The sequence below is a fragment of the Phoxinus phoxinus genome (genome assembly GCF_949152265.1).
Source record: "Phoxinus phoxinus genome assembly, chromosome: 10".
In the NCBI taxonomy this organism is placed as follows: domain Eukaryota; kingdom Metazoa; phylum Chordata; class Actinopteri; order Cypriniformes; family Leuciscidae; genus Phoxinus; species Phoxinus phoxinus.
Genome location: NC_136885.1, coordinates 21260311 through 21279192, shown reverse-complemented (window position 1 = coordinate 21279192; position 18882 = coordinate 21260311). Strand labels below are relative to the sequence as shown.

General features: G+C 39.4%; 1 protein-coding gene across 2 annotated transcripts in view; it reads right to left on the bottom strand.

Annotated features, from left to right (window-relative positions):
- The window catches only part of galnt1 (UDP-N-acetyl-alpha-D-galactosamine:polypeptide N-acetylgalactosaminyltransferase 1), a 90361-nt gene continuing 71479 nt past the window's right edge, over window positions 1-18882 (bottom strand). For both annotated transcript variants that reach the window (XM_079626852.1, XM_079626853.1), the window contains exons 6-13: window positions 15659-15866; window positions 13535-13705; window positions 11688-11805; window positions 11369-11549; window positions 10317-10456; window positions 7982-8080; window positions 7739-7873; window positions 1-2221 (exon numbers count right to left, since the gene is read on the bottom strand). In XM_079626852.1, the coding sequence (XP_079482978.1) occupies window positions 2075-2221; window positions 7739-7873; window positions 7982-8080; window positions 10317-10456; window positions 11369-11549; window positions 11688-11805; window positions 13535-13705; window positions 15659-15866 (1199 nt within the window). In that variant the 3' untranslated portion in view covers window positions 1-2074. The remainder of the gene's footprint in view (window positions 2222-7738; window positions 7874-7981; window positions 8081-10316; window positions 10457-11368; window positions 11550-11687; window positions 11806-13534; window positions 13706-15658; window positions 15867-18882) is intronic.

Genomic DNA, 18882 nt, shown 5'->3' with positions numbered 1-18882 from the left:
CTCAATAAACATGTTTATTAATAATAAAGTGATATAGCAGCATGATTTTGGATTTGTGGATCATTTTTTTAACCATGAAACTGTGTGTGTGCACATGAACAAAGATCATAAATGCTAATGGAGAAGTTGGACTGTAAACTTTCTGTGGTTTATTTCTGTGGATCATCTCAACACAGGGCTCTCTAACCCACCAATCAGCAGGCCAGACCCTCCTCAATTAAACATAGAAGACAAAAACAAAAGACATCCCTTTGACAAATATAAACACACACACTTGTTCACACTCACATCTACACAGATGATCTTGAGGCCCTGTCCAAATGCTTGCAAGATCTTCACCCAACCATTGAAACCACCCTCTTATTTAGAATATATGAATCATACAATTTAGAATCCTTTTTAGAATCTAGAATCTGCATTTACAAACATACAATTAGAATTCTAGAATTAGAATCTCACAATATAGAATCTTTATTTAGAATCTACAATCTTACAGTTTAGGATTTTTAGAATTTAGAATCAGCATTTATAAGCTTAAAATTTAGAACCTTTTTAAAGAACTTAGCTTTTTAGAATCTAGAATCTGTATTCACAATGTTACAATTTAGTATCTCACAACGTACAATCTTTATTTAGAATGATTTTTTCTCCTTTTTTCTTGAATGTAGAATCTTATCTTTTGGTACACGTTGACACAAATAGTACAGATCGTTTGAAGAATTTAGACAGGGTCAAGCCAAGAGTGTTTAGGGGAAAACAAAAAAATCACAACCGATTCCTGATTCCACAAGACAACTCTCAAAACAGAGGGGTTCACTTTCATTTTCCAACCATCACGACTGAAATGAAATGTTGGACCATTTAAAAGTAAATGCAGAAGAATGAAATGCATGAATCTGAAATGCAGGCCAATCTCTTTATGCTATCAGACATCAGATGAACGTGGTGAGCAGCTTCCAGTGCCTCACACGGGCACTAGACTGTCAGCTTCAAATCAATGAATGATCAATTCTACACAAAAATCAGTAACAATTTAAAGTGAACGTAAACAAAGAAAGATATCAGTCTAAAGAGTTCTTTCTCGTGCATGTACAGAGTGAGACCAAGCCCTTTTACTGTTGGATGATATGACAGAAGATGATCCATCTCTTCCCGATCAACCCACGTGCTTATGGGTAGCCCATGTCGGCCAAAGGGCTGGAATCCAGAGGAAGGCAACAATTTTGGGGTAAGTTCAGGACAGTCCTGAAACCACGTGTCTAATTACCATCTTACCTTTAAAAGACAGACTTAAAGTTCTAAAACAAACAAAACCAAACTAGTGAAAAGTGCTTGTACGTGGCACTCAAAAATGCAGAAACCAAAAGTTTCAACCACTGGCGTAAAAAAAAAAAAAAAAAAAAGTTACATGAACACCGACGATATGAAACACGTCCTAGATGATCAGTCATCACGTTCATTGATTATAGATCTATATGTGATTGATTGTAGGTAGTCCACTGACTGAGACAGATTGATAGACCAGTAGGGGGAGCCCCTGCTTCTAACGGATAGCAGACCACTGGAACGTCCATCCTGATATGTGACCCTTGAAATCTCACATGCACTCAAACACACGTCAGCCTCTCCTTCATGTGCTAGATACCCTTCACTTCTACAAGGCTTGAAACATACTTAAATAAAAAAAGAAACCTCCTGTGGAAAACACTGTGACTCACACATTCCAATCACACACACATAAACACGCACACATTGATACTCTAAAAGGGAGGCGTTCTCGTAAACATAACCAAAATGTCCACTGCTCCTCGCACGAGGAGGATAAGGGCATCAAACTCTAGTTTCATTCTCCACAAGTCTACCTCTCCATCGTTCGGTTTATTTTTTTCCCTCTGCAAGGTGGAGTGATGGGGAGATTCATATACATATGCGGTTCTGTTCTCTTAGATCATTTTGAAGGCAGACCACCAGGATTGAGAGGAAAGCAGTCCTTTCTCTCTCTCTCTCTCTCTCACGCTCTCTCTCCATCAGCGTCGCTGTGAGAGTCTGTCCATCTGTCCATCCGTGTGCGATCTCAGAATATCTCGGGCAGTGTGACGTTGCGGAGGAGCCACTGTTGCGAGCGGCCCCCGGTGCAGTCCTTGACACTGGGCACCTGACTGTCATCTTCAGACGCCTTATCCAAACACTGATTACTGTTCACGTGTATCAGACTCAGCTTCTGCAGGAAGAAAAAAAGAGAAAAAAAAAGTAGAATAATATAAAACGAAACAAATATATATAAAAAAGACACACACAAACAGACTATACAAAATAATTTAACATAATAAATCCACAGTTTCTTCTTCTTTCCATTTACAGGGTCGCAGGACAATTAAAAAAAATATTTTTTGTATGGTGTATGAACATTGTTGTTGCAAGTTCCGCTGATTTAATCTGGTTATCTGGTAACGTTCGGCGGCCCAACCAAATAAGTAAAGTGGAAATGAAAAATCATGTCTACTACTATACTTAATTTGTCACACTAGACAAAAAAAGCTCAAGTTAAGCACATTGCATTGTGGGATCCCATGCTGTGTGCTGGATTTATCCTGCACATTCAGGCAAATACAGTAGGTCATCCAGGTATTTTTGTGCTCAGGATTCATAGTGTAATATAATAGTACTGATAGTAAGCAATATGCCACTCTGCGCTACACACGCACGGCTGGACAACCTGTGCGCTCCAGGGCAAAGACAAATTGTCGATGCACGGGGATTGCTTTACAGTGTGTGAGTGTGTGTAATGGGCCTTGGGTGAGCTGAGTGCTCTAGAGTTTCAGTCTAGCGGGAAGCATTAAGCTGCACAGATACAATTAGGATAGCGGTAGAACCTATAAGACGTAAGGTGTGAAGGCGCACACACACACACGTCGATGAGCCAGCGATGGTAATGTATGGTAATGCATGCAGGAGAGGTGCTCTTGTTGGCAAGCGATTTCCTGATCTCGCTCACTCTGAATCCCCCTTCCTTCCACTCTATCTGTCTCTCTCTCTCTCCAGAAGGGAAAACAGAACCTTTATCTGACAGTGGAAAGTCTCAGCTCGAGTTCTCTATTCTGTGCAGCCTTCCGTCTCTCCGGGCGCACGGCCAGCATGGTGGGGGCTTCGAATCTGGGGCGAGGAAGAGGAGGAGGCTTTGGAGTAACAGGCATCTTTTTAAACCAACAGCAGAGGAACGCAAAAAGCAATCTTCCTCTTTCCTCCCCTCGGCTAATTCACTTTCCTCAGGCTTGAAGTGGCGTTTAAGTCATATACCAAAATGGAGCGATGTATTTTTCAGATTGACTGAGAGGTGATTTGATCTAACTAAACTAGCATCCCTCCAACAGTGTTTATAAGGGAAGCCGCAGGGTGGATGTTCATGCACATACATTACAAGAGAAAGATGAGTGGACATCCTGCAGACAGACAGCTTAAAGGGTTAGCTGACTGTCTTTGATGTTATATGACATATATGAGGCCATCAACACCCTAAAGGTGAAACGCAAGAGTCAAAAGCGCATATGCATCAAAGAACTGTCAAGGAACATAGACAAGCATAAATGATCTCAATGTGTGAGCAGAATGGTGGTTTGGCACAATGTTTTGGTTGACAACATTGTTGATGGTTGCCTTGGTTTCTACCCAGAAAAATGTAATTTTAAGGTTTCACCCTGATACCCCTGGACGTCGAATCTTCTCGAGGTCCACCTTCCTGCAGAGTTTAGCTCCTAGTCCAGGGGTGTCTAACACTGCCACACCGGGCCAGAGCTTTGGAAAATGGATGGATGGATGATTCAGCTTTAGGTGCCGCCTTCTGGCGAGACGCGGGAATTCATTAGGCATGACCCTCACAGTGCATTATGGGTATTCCCTAGCCGTGTACAGCAGTTGGACACTCGGGATTAATTAAGAATCATGATTTTTTTTTTGTTTCAAATAGAGATCATGATTCTGAACAGACAACCTAAATAAAATAACATGTAAATTACTAGAGGTTCTGACAAAATATGAATAGCTGCAGTCTATTTAAAAATATTTAACAAATTAGTATGCATTTTTATTTATTTTTAAATTGGCTTGAATGAATGATTCAATGACTTGCTCAAATACTTCACTTATTTCATTACTGGATGAATCAGCCTTTTTGAATGAATCTCTTGAATTAATGATTCAATGAGAACTTTTTAACAGTCACTTGTCGCCACCTAGTCGAGTAACAATGTAACTAATGCAATCGTTATTAAGCACCATGTTAATTTCAAAAGGTGATTTGCTCAACTTAATAACATCCACTATGGTTTCGGACACCACATCGCTGTCCTCTCAAATGGTGCCCTTTTTAACGGTATAGGGGGTGATTTCGGACACAGCCAAGGCCTTCAGGGTCACTAGAAACTTCGAGGCAGGTGTGTTGGAGCTAAACTCTGCAGGAAATTGTCCCTGCAGGAGTAGGACTGAACCCTGGCCTGCTCTAATTTTAGTTAGAGTACAGCTATACAAGGTATTGGGGATTGCTAGGAACATCTAGAGGTGTGCTGGAGAAGGTTGGAGCTAAACTCTGCATGATGGTACACCTACAGGAGCAGGATTGGACAGAATCAGATTAGTGGTTGTCTAGAATCAGACAACAGGAACGTTCTGGGAGTATTCCGGATTCAACAGAAATGAAGCTCTATTAGCAACATCTGGGGCATGTTGTTGATTACCACAAACAGCTTTTTCACTTGTCAGAGTGTAAAAACAAACATTTACAGTATTTGACTTTGCAGTAGAAGTCTAGGGGGAAAGCATTCAAGAATAGGTTAAAAGCAGACACTTGTATTTTTTTGTTACAGCAAATACATTTTTCTAGAATCTATACATAAATGTGTATCTCAACAGTAAAGTTGTCAAAGTCAGCCCTTTTTGCAATCCTTTACGTGTCTTCGTCATGCAAAAGGGCTTTTTATCAGAGGTAGCCAATCCTGCTTGTGGAGAGCCTGTAGAGTTTAGCTCCAATCCTAATCAAACACACCTAAACCAGCTAACCAATGTCTTCAGAATTACTTGAAAATATCAGGCAGGTGTGTTGAAGCAGGGTTGGAAGTGAAGTATGCAGGAAGAAAGCCCTCCAGGAGCAGGGTTGGCAACTCCTGCTTTACATGGACATGACATGAGTTGAGACTAGGTTAGTAAGCAATTCTAGTCTCATGGTAACACTTACAATGTTTAAATATTGTGGCTATACATTCAAAATGTTCATTTTAAGATTTATCCAATGCCTTGCCCCATTGAACAGTAAGAGCCTTACTGTAGATGTGATTTTGTAATCTGCAGCACATACTACCAGGGTTCATACACATTTCTACCAATTAATTTCCATGACTTTTGAGGCAAATATTCATGACCTAACGTTCCATGAAACATCTGTGTATACATGTAACATAAGAATAAAAACCCATGTTCATATTTCAAAATCACAGCATATCTGAACTAATTAAAGCTTCAGTAGGTAACTTTTGAAAAATATATTTTTTACATATTTGTTAAAACTGTCATTATGTCTTGACAGTAGAATATGAGACAGATAATCTGTGAAAAAATCAAGCTCCTCTGGCTCCTCCCAGTGGTCCTATTGCCATGTGCAGAAATGCACCGCTCCCGGTCAGAAACAACCAATCAGAGCCAGGAGGAATGTCTTAGCAGTGTCAATCAAGCTCATGTACGCGCTGATCACACCCCTCTCTTGCACAGCGCGTACCGTGGTTCAAACTCAAGATTGCCGGTGTGCCCCAGCTGTGCTAATGGCGGACAAACAACCAAAACTGCCAATTTCTCGAGTGGCACCTGCTCACACAACAAAAACGGGTAAACGGAAAAAGACTGATGACGATAAACAAGCGAAAAAGAAAGAATTAGACAGAGCCGAAATAAAACGATGGTAAACATCGGAGCGGCTTTTCAGAGGTGGAGGGAGCTAACGTTACGTGCCCTGAAAGGATTAAAAACCGATGCAGAGTTAGCCACATTTCTGCTTGACAAGTAAGTATCCCTGCTTGATTTGTTTCATTTTATAAGAACTACACGCTGTGGGGGTGAATTCCTCGTCGGAGCCCATTGACTCGGTGTCAAAACTCTAGCCGCATAACATACAGATAAAATGTCACGCACTGTGCAAAGCAACAATTGAAACCTGCTAATTCACTGGCTTGTCATGTTGCTGAAATAATGTACTAGCAAACCTTATCTTGCATTACATATCGCTAGAATAATTACTTGCATACTGTAACGTTAGTTACCGTTATATTATCTTACTAGCTATTTAACTTATAGAAAGAGTGCAACGTTATAAAGTTACATTACATGTATTGCAAAATACGTAATGATTTGAGAACCAAGTTTGTAGTCAAAGTATGGCCAGGCCATAGTCAATGTAAAGCATATTGTTGATGTTTCGTTCCTACTAGTGAATGAGCCATAACTGTTTATCCGCCGTCATTGGTGGCCCTGCTTACTAGCCTGCGCGTTCACGGAGGAGCTGTGGAGGGAGGGCTGTAGCGCAGCAGAGAGCAAGGGGGAGTAACCTGTACGTTGTGCTTGTTCAAATTTTCAGGCTAAGTCAACGTTTTCTAAAAACTCCCTACTGCAGCTTTAATGACAAGTTATGTGGTTTAATAGTTATGTGGTTTAAAGAACGCTGACACACCAGTAAGATGCTTAGATAAAATACTGTGTCTGGCCCTGAGAATTTCACTTTCTAATTTATGTTTTCATCAGTTTTTTTTAGTTTATGTGGCTGTTTTAGATCATGTTTGACTGTAGGTACATTCACGGCATGTCGTAAGTACCGCAATTACGTGATTTCAACTTGTAAAAAGCGTTCACGTCAACGTTTCCCTAACATTATCCTCTAATGTAACCCTAATGTTACAATATAACATTCCCTCAACGTTACAATCTAACGTTCACATAACATTACATTTTAACGTTCCCCCTTCCCTTACAATCCAACATTCGCCTAACGATACATTCCAAAGGTCCCCAAACGTTACACTCCAAAGTTCTCCTAACGTTATCCTCTAACTTTATCATATCTTAAAGTTATATGGTAACGTTCCCCTACCGTTACAATCTAATCAGGGTTCATACACATTTCTACCAATAAATGTATGACTTTTGAGGCAAATATTTATGACCTAACACTACATTAAATATCTGTGTATACATGTAAAATAAAAATAAAAATCCATGTTTAATTTTCAAATCACAGCATATCTTAACTAATTAATGACAAGTTAATAACGCTGACACACCAGTAAGTCGGTTAGATAAAATACTGTGTCTGATCCGCAGAACTCCACTGTGTAGAGAGCAAGAGGGAGATTTGAAGAAAGACTGTAGAAAGAGAGATGGCTGAGAGACATCACAAAAGAGAAAAGCTCATAAGAATATCACTGGAAAATGAAGGATCTGATTAGGAAAGAGCTTTAAGATCCACGTTAATTTTAGAAAAGCTTTCCAGCACTGGAGAGAGCTACGGTAAGCGGGAAGGCCTGAAAACAGACGCGGAGGTTGCTTTATTCTATTTATAAAATATACTCTAGTATATAAATGTTTTTAAAAAAAATTCCATGACTTTTCCAAAACTTTCTGGGTTGATGAATTTTTCCAAAACTTTTCCAGGCCTGAAAAATTTCATGACTTTCCAGGTTTTTCATGACCCTGATACACTTACCAAAGGGTCATATTCCCAGAGCTGGTTGCCTTTCAAGTGATGGCACTTGAGCATCATAACCGGGCCATTGAGTTTGGACACATCCAAACAGAGGTCGTCAGTTCGGATCTCTTTATTGGCTGTGTACGAAAAAACCTGAGCAGGTGGAAAAGGTCACAATACATCAGTGTCAAACCTGTTGTAAAGATCAACATCATTACTCTAAATAAGCGTTTTAAAGTGAGAAAGAGATGAGGAGCTGACCTGGTTGCCGCCCATGCCGTGGCAGTTGAAAATGCCCACTTTCTCATTCTCTTTCCTGGCCATGTTATCCAGACACTGGTTAGTCTCCACATTACGGATCTGCAATCGGACAGATCACACAAATAGATTAGACACACTCAAGCAGCTCTCCTGCATGAATAAACAGTCACGTCTCTGTCTGAGTGTGAAACATGGTTAATTACCCAAAGCTTATCGCACACCGGGTGGGGGTGGGGGGGAGTATCGACGAACAGAGGCAACTGTGCCAATCAAACACACAAACACGCACGTAAATGTGTACTTGATGAAAGACAGCAGATGAAGGGAAAGACAGCTCACTGCTTTCATCCAAAACACTGAGTTACACAAACGTCAAGATCAGTGGGGCTTAAACCATGACAAACTTATTTAACAGCTCCACTGGCAGCATGCTATTATATTTAGCCAATGTTTCATGTAAACACTCATTTAATACTTGGCTGTTTTGTTTTATGAAAGAAAAAATCCAATCGTTTTTAAAAACAAATGGAGGTTAAATTACTGGAATGCACAGCCCCTCATAGGCCTGGGTATAATCATACGTTTTCAAGCAGATACAAAAATAGGCATTGCGATGAACAGACTTACCACAGTGGCACACGTGTGATACAGTTTTGCATGTGTGTAAAACAGAGCTGCATGTTTGTGTGAACTGTGAAGCGAGCACTTGTTGTGTGCTTGTTTGTGTGTGAGGCTAATCTAGGGCTGCACAATTAACCAAAATTAAACTGAAAATGCGGTTTGGTGTGATTATGAAATTTTGTTTTAAACACGCGCCAAACATCTCTAAACTCGTAATGAGAAGCATTTACACAACAAATGAGTCAAGAGTCAATAACGTCAAGAGTCAAGTGTTTGAAATAACTTGCTTTTGTGTGGCCCGTGCTACAAAACTTTCAACCTCTGTAGCACCAGTGCTATGTGCAACAACAAAAAAAGTTAATGTACAGCCCCGAGCATAGAGTAAAAGATCAATTTGGGGATTTTAAGAATCAATACTGAGATCGTTCAAATGAAATATGCAAATTATCGTAAAATCTATATTTTTACCCAGCCCTAAACTCTCATGCTTTCAGTTTTAGCGTATTGTCCCAGCTCCTAAACCTTATTTTCACACACTACTTTTCAAAAGTCACAAAGATTATTTTAATTAAGAAATTAATACATTTCCTCACAGCAAGGATGCTTTAAATTGATCAGATACTTTTACATTGTTACAAAAAATTCTGTTCTTTTGATCTTTTTATTCATCTAAAATTGCTGTAAAATCGTGTATAATCAGGGTTTCAACAAAAATATTAAACAGCACAACTGTTTTCAACCTGGATGATAAGATTTTTTCTTGAGCAACATATCATGATTTTTGAAGGATCATCATGTGACACTGAAGACTGGAGTAATGATGCTGAAAATGTATTCCATAACAGGAATGAATTAAAATGTTAAAATATATTTAAATAGAAAAGAGTTATTTTAAATTGGAATAAAAATATTTCACAATATATCTGTTTACTATTTGATAAAAAAAAAAAAAGCAGCCTTGGTGATGAGCATAAGTTCACCAAGAAAATAAGAAGTTTTTAACTTCTTTCAAAAACATTAAAAACCTTTTGAACGGTAGTGTATTGCTGTACGTTTGGGCAGTAACTGGCAACATGTGGATCATCGCTGTGACGTCACATCCTCCATATATTATTCTGTCAGTGTCCTGCCCTACACCTCACAATGTCACCATCAGCGGCAAGGAGAGACAAGGATGAGCTAAAAGTGAATGAACCGTGGACAGCACAAGGAAGATAGAGCCTTAACCAGTCGGGAGAACAGACAGACTCCGTTCTCAGCGAGTTTCAGACATCAGAGATGACATGTATGTTTTATTCATAAGAATGTCTGATAAAGAGAGGCAGCGATGGACAGATGGAACGAAAGGGTGAGAGACGGAAAAGGAAACAAGACGAAGACAGAGGGAGAGCAGACTAGGAGAGAATAAATGCCTCTCATTTCCTGAACACAGTGACTAGAATGAAAAAACAACAACAATCAATTCCTGTGACCCGAGAAAAAGAGTGTCCCTCGCTAATTCACACCTGCACTTCTTTAACACACACACACAGAAATGTGTTTATCACACCCTGCAATGCTTTCCCTTTTTTGCTATCAGCATGTGTACTGCATTTTTAGAGAGAGAGAGAGAGAGAGAGAGAGAGAGAGAGAGAGAGAGAGAGAGAGAGAGAGAGAGAGAGAGAGAGAGAGAGAGAGAGAGAGAGAGAGAGAGAGAGAGAGAGAGAATACAGACCTCTCCCAACGAGTAGTAGTGGCGCGGTATCTGGGAGTCTGGGTAGACATTTTCAAGGTACCAGGAGAACGGCTTACACTGCAGTCTCTGTCTCAGGGATGTTCTGACAGAGATGTCTCCATAATCCACTTTAGTCACACCTGCAACAAAGAAACGTACACAGAATGTAAAATGGTGAATAAAGCTAGACATTTAGTTTATCCACCATGATTCTAGCGCATTTTTGGGTGCTACGGTGGTTTTTAGCAGGTTGCTAAGCAATGCTCTGGATTGCTATGGCTTCGCAAGGTGGTTTGTAGGATGTTTGGTTGAGATCTCTCCTTCAATTAAACCGTTCTATTGTTCCCCAGACAAAAGTCTGATCGCTTAATTTAATAGCACACCTCTCCTTCACAAGCGGCATCACTTGAGGAATCATTCCTGCCTGTAGCACAAACAACAAAGGACGAGATACATGCTGAACTTTGATACTTATTGTTAGGATTTTGTTCAAACACTTGCCTTGCAGCACTAATAATCAGGAGAGAGTCTACAGAGGCATTAGTATAGAGGAGGGAAAGAATAACACAATACACACACAGTCACACAGATAGCTCTGTGCTGCACTGGACACTATTGACAGTGACATTAATATCTATTATCCAACATCTCCTTCTGAGTCAATATGGCTCGAGTGCCCAAGAGCGCTGATAATACACACACACACCACATTAAAGAGAAAGACACAGAGATAGAGAGACAGTCATAGAAAAAGACAGAGACAGGGAATGGCAAAGAGACGTGACTGAGAGAGGAGATAAGGAAACGTTATTTCAAATAACTGCTATATTTTGTCTTACGATATTATCGTATATATCGACGATATCTCGCAAGTGCTCTGATGTCGATTTTTAACAATCAGATTATCGGCGATATCAGGGGGAAAAATGACAAATAATAAACCAAGAAAGTTGCCAAATATATTTCACATAGCCCCGTAGTTACCATACACATCTTTATTTTTGAAGCGTCTTGTGTATGGATGCAGATGTGTAGCATGTAATGTGACTGACCAGGTGAGATGATGTAGAAGAAGTTCTTGAACTCATCCATCCAGACCTCTGCCAGCCGTCTGTTGTTCTTGTTGATGATTTGCCCAGTTCCGCCAGGGAACGTGTACGGCGTCGCCTTACGGAACACGTGACCGACGTGAGAACACGTGACGATCTCAAGCGTCCCCCCGCACTGCCAAATCTGATAAACACAGATACATATTAGTTCTCAGAGCATGAACGAATCATTAATAACACCCGAACTGCATACTATACATGCAAAAGTGGAATTGTGGGTAGGATTGCGGTTGAATGATTTCATCTCGGGGGTGAGACTTACCCTGAAGGAGATCTCCAGGTTCTCTCCTCCCCAGATGTCCATCCCTGCATCGTATGTGCCAATCTCCTGGAAATAATCCCTGTCTATGGAGAAGAGACCACCTGCCATGGTGGGGGTCCTGATAGACAATGCAAAACAAAAATCACACACAAGTGTTTAATTCTATGATGCAAAAACAGGCCCTTCAGGGGAATGATCATATCTTATAAAAGCAGCTCTTCCTCTCCAGTTCACTCCGTCACAAACAAGCACGTCGCGTGTCACTCAGAGGAACGAGATCTTCAATAGAAATGACATGTTTGCATGTGCCTATTTTGGCAACAGCATATCCTTCTTTAAATATCTTTCACTCTTGTTTGTCCATTTCCCTCAGCAGGCGCCCTCTGTTCTTTCCTGTTTTCCTTCCATCCATCCCCTGCAGCACGTCTCATTTACAGTCATGTTTTCCTCAAGTAAGAACCTGTTTTTGTTATGCTCTCAAGTTGTTTTCAAAGCAGCAGAGAAAACCAAGCACTGAAGTAAAAGAAGATGAAGCAAACGAGGGGCCGTGTGTGCGTGTGTGTGTGGGGTACAAGTGTGGTGTCAGAACGTTCTGAACGTTGAGCTCTGAAAAACACAGGGTCTCTAAAGAAATCAAGCAGCAGAAAGCTAAGAGCTACTCGGTTCCTGTAGTTATAAGGTGAGCAAGAAAACACACTCTCCTCTTGGCAAAGTGCTGGTGTGGATTAAAACTCCCTCATCTGTGTGTTAACTCTAGTGTTTAGCTGCAGGGCTGGAGAACTTTTTCGCTTTAAGTTGCATGTACAATACCTTTTTGGAAAGTAAAAAATGTATGTTGAATTTACATTTAAAAGGCCTTTACATATATGAGCCATTGGCTAGTGGTTAACACAAATGCTCTGATTCATTGTGTCGTGGTGATCCAATTCTGGTTTGTGACATCTATATCACTTCTCGCTTATTATTTTCATATGCCATATCTTTTACTGTCCGTTAAAAAATGGGAAAGGGTTTTAAAAGGATCACGCATGCTTAGTGAATGAGACCCATTTTCTCAGAAATAATCCTGCTTAGTTTACTTTGTATGTTTAATTTTGTGTAAAAAAAATCCTTTACTCTTGGCTGCCTGGTGAAATAGTTAATCAAAAAAGAGATAGTAAAAAAAGCAATTAAATTTACTTCTGTTAATTTGTTACACTGAAAATATTACACATGCACAATATCCCCATATATTAATTTTATTATACAGGTCTCAGGAGTACTTCTAGATTTCTGATTAGTCAATCACAGCATTCAGCAGTCAAATATTTCACAATAATGTCTGTTGCCCATGGAGACACTAAAACTGAATATATAAATGTTTCTCATAAAATATTATGTCATGTAATCTCATGTCAGTCTAAACCTCTCACTGGAGGAAAATATTATAATATTAGTAATATCTCTTATGCTGTATTTATTTAACCTAAAATACAGTAAGAACTATAATATTTTGAAATATTAAAATATTAATATAACAATTTTAAATATCTATTTTTTAAATTGACAGCAGCCATTACTCCAGTCTTCAGTGTCACATGGTCCTTCAGAAATCATTTTAAGATGCTGAAATGGTGCTCAAGTAAAATTTCTTATTGTTATCAATGTTCAAAACAGTTGTGCTGCTTAATATTTTTGCTGAAGCCATGAAAGATCTGGTCTGGAATGACATCAGGGTGAGTAAATAATGACAGAACTTTAATTTTTAGGTCAACAATCCCTATAAGCCTAGTAGGTAATTCTACCATGGACATAAACCATCCTATTTAATCTTGATCTAACTGCATAATAAGCATTTTGTGTGTTACCTGACAGGCAGCGTTCTGTCTCCTTTCCTGCGGTCCATCTCTCTCTGTGGTACCGGATACCAGCGGAAGTTCAGCTTCCAGTTGAACCCACCATATGTCATATCAGACCCTGCCATGTACTCAAATGTGTCGTCGCTGATCACGTCAATGATGGGACACACTACGGTTTTCCTATGAAACACAAACACAAAAGAGATATTAGCTGTGCACTTTCACAAAGACAACCTCAACTACCAGAATAAATGAGTTTTGTCCGCCACAGAATGCCCTTTTTATTTTGAATTCAGCTGGCACACGACAGACACACCTCTCTTTACTCAAACAGATGCAGACACAAATCAGAGGGGACGTCTCGCTAAACTTGTGTCATCAATCAGCACCAAGCAGCCCGCTGTGATGCTAACCCAGGCAACGAGGATGGATAACACACACACACACGCACGCACATGCACTGCACGCACACTTTCCTCTCCTAAATTCAGCAGACTGAAGCTTCATCAGCTAATGATGCCCCAACAGGCCGCCCGAGGCAACACAACACAGAGAATCAGCATGTGTATGTGGGCATGTGCGCATGTTTAGAAGAGAGGAGATATTCTCTGCACATAAATCCTCAAAGAATCAAATTCAGATAAAAGTGAGTTCATGTTTCTATACGCTACAAGTTCTCCATTTCAAGCACAAATGCTGCCCGGGGTGAAACCTAACTACAAAATTGTAATAATAAAGCACAGGGAAAAAACGAAACTCTAAGAGCTATTGATCGCTCAGCTCTCTGCAAACCGGCATGCCAAAAGGGCGGAAAAGAAAGTGTGAAAATGACTGGTTTGCTTTTATGTTCCACCACAAATTGCAGAAATTAAATAAAAGGCATGTGCTTGTGGGTGTACATTTTTTGTGTTTGTGACCGCATATATGTGCGAGATATCAATCGACTAGTGGAATGCTATTTCCCAACCACTGAAACAAAATCTGAAAGAATTCTCCCAAGTCTTCTTCTAAGTCTTCATGCTTTACTTATCGGGGGGAAAAGTTCGGAAGTATCACTGCTGGGAAAAAATGGGCTGGAAAAAACTGCAGTTATGTCAGGTTTTTTACCATAATGCATAATTTTTACCATAAAGAGTAGACAAAATATGATAGCATGTGTTTTGAACCAAAAACTAGTTTGCTCTGCAAGAAAGACCAACAGCGTCTGTATTGCCTTAGGAAGCTGGCTAAGTTTAATGTGGACAAGTCCTTGATGACCCTGTTCTATAGGTCGTTTGTTGAGTCAGTTGTTACCTTCTCTTTAATCTGTTGGTCCATCACTGTAAAACAAAAAAACTCCCTTCCAAGGTTAATTAAGGTGAGTAGCTGCATTATAGCAGAAAGAGCTGGAGGAACTCTATCAGAATCAGATGCTAAGAAGGGTTGAATCTATCCTGCCAGACAGTTCGCATCCCTTCAGATGTTGCCATCAGGATTACGCTTTAAACTCCCAAAATCAAGAACAAATAGATACAAACACTCTTTTGTACCTGCAGCAATTCTGCTTTTTGATTCTATAAAGAACCGTAGATAACATATTAACTTACTATTTATGGATTGTTTATTGTTTTGTATTGTTTTTTAACTATGCCTGCAAGGTAGGCAATTTTTGTATTGTGTGTGTGTGTTTTGTATTATACTATCTGCTGCACAACAAATTGCCCCCATGGGGAACAATAAAGAATTTGAACTTGATTGCAACAATACAACAAAGCAGGTTAAAAATCTGTGAAGTTACACTTTAATGTTTTTATATAAAGCTAATTATTATTACTACAGACTACACGTTAGCCTTTACCCTAAAAGAAAACACCATGTCACTAACCTTACCAACTCCAAATGAAAATATTTTCATTAATATATATGTAGTATATATTTATTTGAATAATATATATTTTTAAATAATTAAAAGTGTGTGCATATATATATATATATATATATATATATATATATATATATATATATACACACACACACACACACACACACACACACACACAGACACACACATACATACTGTATACATGTATATGTATTCTTTTTCAAGCAAGTATATACCTTAAAGTATTGCATCTCAGAAGTAGTAGTGCTTACTTGTCAAGTCTGATGCGAGCGAGGAGAGGCTCAAGCCAGCCGGTTGTGCACTCACAGTGGGCATCCAGGAAGGTAATCACCTGACCTGTGGAGATGGACGCCCCCTTCAACCGAGCGCGAATCAGGCCCGAGCGCTGCTCCATCCGTACCACCCTGACCGGCACCTCCAACTTCCGCACATACTGCTCCAACTGCCGCTTCAGAAAGTCTACATGCACACAGAGGTAACAAACAATTACACACTGGCTCCCCATAAACAAGAATTATATATAGGTAACTTGGGGAGGATGTGACTTCGCATACATTCAAAATGATAATTTCCTTCTATTCATCATTGGATGCAAAGAGAAAACGGTCTAAAAAGGACATCTTCCAGATGCAAACACATACATTGAATACACGTTTTAGCCAGGGACTAAGGCACAATCTGAAAAGTTGGGTGAGGAGCAATATCAATCTTATCTAGCTCATGAATATTAATTACAGTAGGTCAGGCAATATTCGTAACTGATTTGCTGATTACCTCTAACCAACTCCGTGATCATTTGTAAGACTGACAATGCCTCCAGTGGACTGAGGCTTTTCTTGCCCTTAAATTTGTCTTTTTCCATGGCTGCCTACAACTTTTATTCCACACTATGGATAAACAAAGTAAAGCTCTTGAAATATGATTATTGCCCAAAAAGTGTGTGGGGGGCATATTCTTGGTCTTGGCGATGTATAGGAAACCTTTCTTTAACAATTTCCCCCCAGTTCAATCATTAATAAAGCATTGGTCTACATCAGCATCTGCATGATCGGCTCTCGGCTCATGTGGATCAGCATCCTCAGCTGCAGCAGCCATCTTAAAATACTGATCATCCAGTTACTGTGGGATATCAGTGCTTTCTGTTTCCATTAAATAATCTGTGTGTCCAGACACATACAGATCAGACTGAAACTGTGAAACAATACAGAAGAAGCCTGTGAATCATCAACGGTTACATTCATGGTTGAGATAACATGTACGTTAGTGGTTCTCAACCTTTTTGACTCGATTGAGGGATTTTTTTTTATTTATTTTTTTTACTTTTTTGTTGATGCATTGAATTTATTAACATCATAAATTATTGTAATATATTAAATTAATGAACCATGAAACATCTTTGAATCTAGAAGTTATGTTCTGTATTCCAGAATTGTATGTTCTTCAATTAAAACAAACAAGTTAAATTGAGTTATATGCGATTTCAGTTCACATCTTGATTTTAATTTAGATTTAAGTTATCTTATTTGAATAAATTAACAATATTTTATTCCTTTAAATACTTTATTTCATCCTGCAGCCCCCTTGGAAAATTCCTGAGGGCCTCTGGTTGAGAACCACTGCTGTAAGTGATTATTTTAAGGGACAGTTCAACAGTGGATCACAAAATTAAGCAGAATGTCCATGATCCTCATTTACAACCAATGAACGTGAAAAGAAAACCGGCCCCAGTACCCACTAACCTACATTTCATGGAAAAGGGCATACGCAAGGACATACAACATACATTTTCCTAGCAAAAATATCTACTTAAAACAAAACAAAAAAATATGCTGGTTTTGAACAACATGAGGGTGAGTAGATGACAGAATTTTCATGAGACATTCCTTTTAAAAAAAAGCAACAAATCTGTACACGGGTCCAAATCTGTCCCAAAAAAATCTATATATGTCAAACACTCCCACAGATCCAATAATAGCCCTTTAGGAGATCTGACAGGAGGACATGTCTGTGCAATGCAGTCTCACAGAGGGTTTATCTGCTCTCTCATGCTTTATTTGAGGTGTGATATACAGAACAGACCTGAATACTCTGAACTACAAAGAGAGCAGGAGCAGCAGGGATTTCTCATGCCAGCGAACCCCCTAAAAAAAACACTCAAGAAACAGAAAGGAAACGTTTATTCCTGTTTTCATGTCATTATCTGGTGATATGTCTCTTTTTAACTCCATCCCACAGAAACAACCTGACAACATATAAGTTCCATCCTACAATATTTCCCACTTAAAGGCGTAAATATGCCACATTATGGAAATTAAAGGCATTGCGAACTCCATTACATGTTGTTTAAAACAATGCTCCACTCAAATGAACACTCATCACTCTCTGCAGACACGTGAGCAAATCTATGCACACACGTAAATCGATATCCTGCCGTATTCCTCTAGTCGTTTAAGTGGAAATAAAGAGGAGGAAGAGAGAGTGGGCGGAAAGAGAGGAGGAGAACAAGAGAGGACATCATTAGAGGACAAAATTGAGCGGCAGGAAGATGAGAGGAAGAATTTGGGTCTTTATCTCTCCACAGGAGCGGCAGATTAGCACAGATGAGGGAGGAGGGGGGCTGGCAGCTATTCTTATGCAGGACGTGACCTGCGCAGTCAATCTATTACCGAATGAACTAGTGCATGTGTGTGTGTGCGTGACAGAGCGAGAAAAGAAGACATCGATGTGTCTTTTTTGCATCTGTCAAAATGTCGCAGTGGTTAGACAGGAGTGTTTGTGTGTGTGTACACACACACCATGGGCTTCAATGATGCTTCAAAGCACTCCTGGATGAACACTCTGTCAATGTCTCTGCAGTCTCTCACCCACAGACTGAATTCTGATGTTATTACAGTTATTCCAGCTGCACATTTTCTGTCATGGTGGGCACTTTCCATTGACTTTCATAGCTTTTATAGTGATGTAATGATGTTTTTCGATCCCTATCTCTGATCTAAAAAGATTAGTTTACCCCACAGTGAACATTTCGTCACCATTTATTCAACCATGTTGTTCCAAACCTGTGTGACTTTTTTCTGCAGATCAAAAGAAGATAATATCCATTACGGAATCTGTGTGGGGACATTTTTTGTCAATTGGGTCCAGAAATGTCAATTTTGACTTTCCTTGTTTGGACGAAAGTTAAAAAAAAAAAAAGAATCTTCAAAATATCTTCTTTTGATCTACAGAAAAAAAGTCACACAGGTTTGGAACAACATGAGGGTGAGTAAATGATGATCATTTTTTAATGTTTATTAAGTCGTTTTCTTTGCTAGAGTCCATCATTTAGGTGATTTCAAGTTTTTGTCCACACAGTGAATGCAAAACCTGACCCACACATTAAACAAACATTTATCCTACTGAGAATACAAACACACATCGTAACATCGTAACACGTCTTTTGCTAACATTAGCCTTTAGCCACACTGGTGTGAAA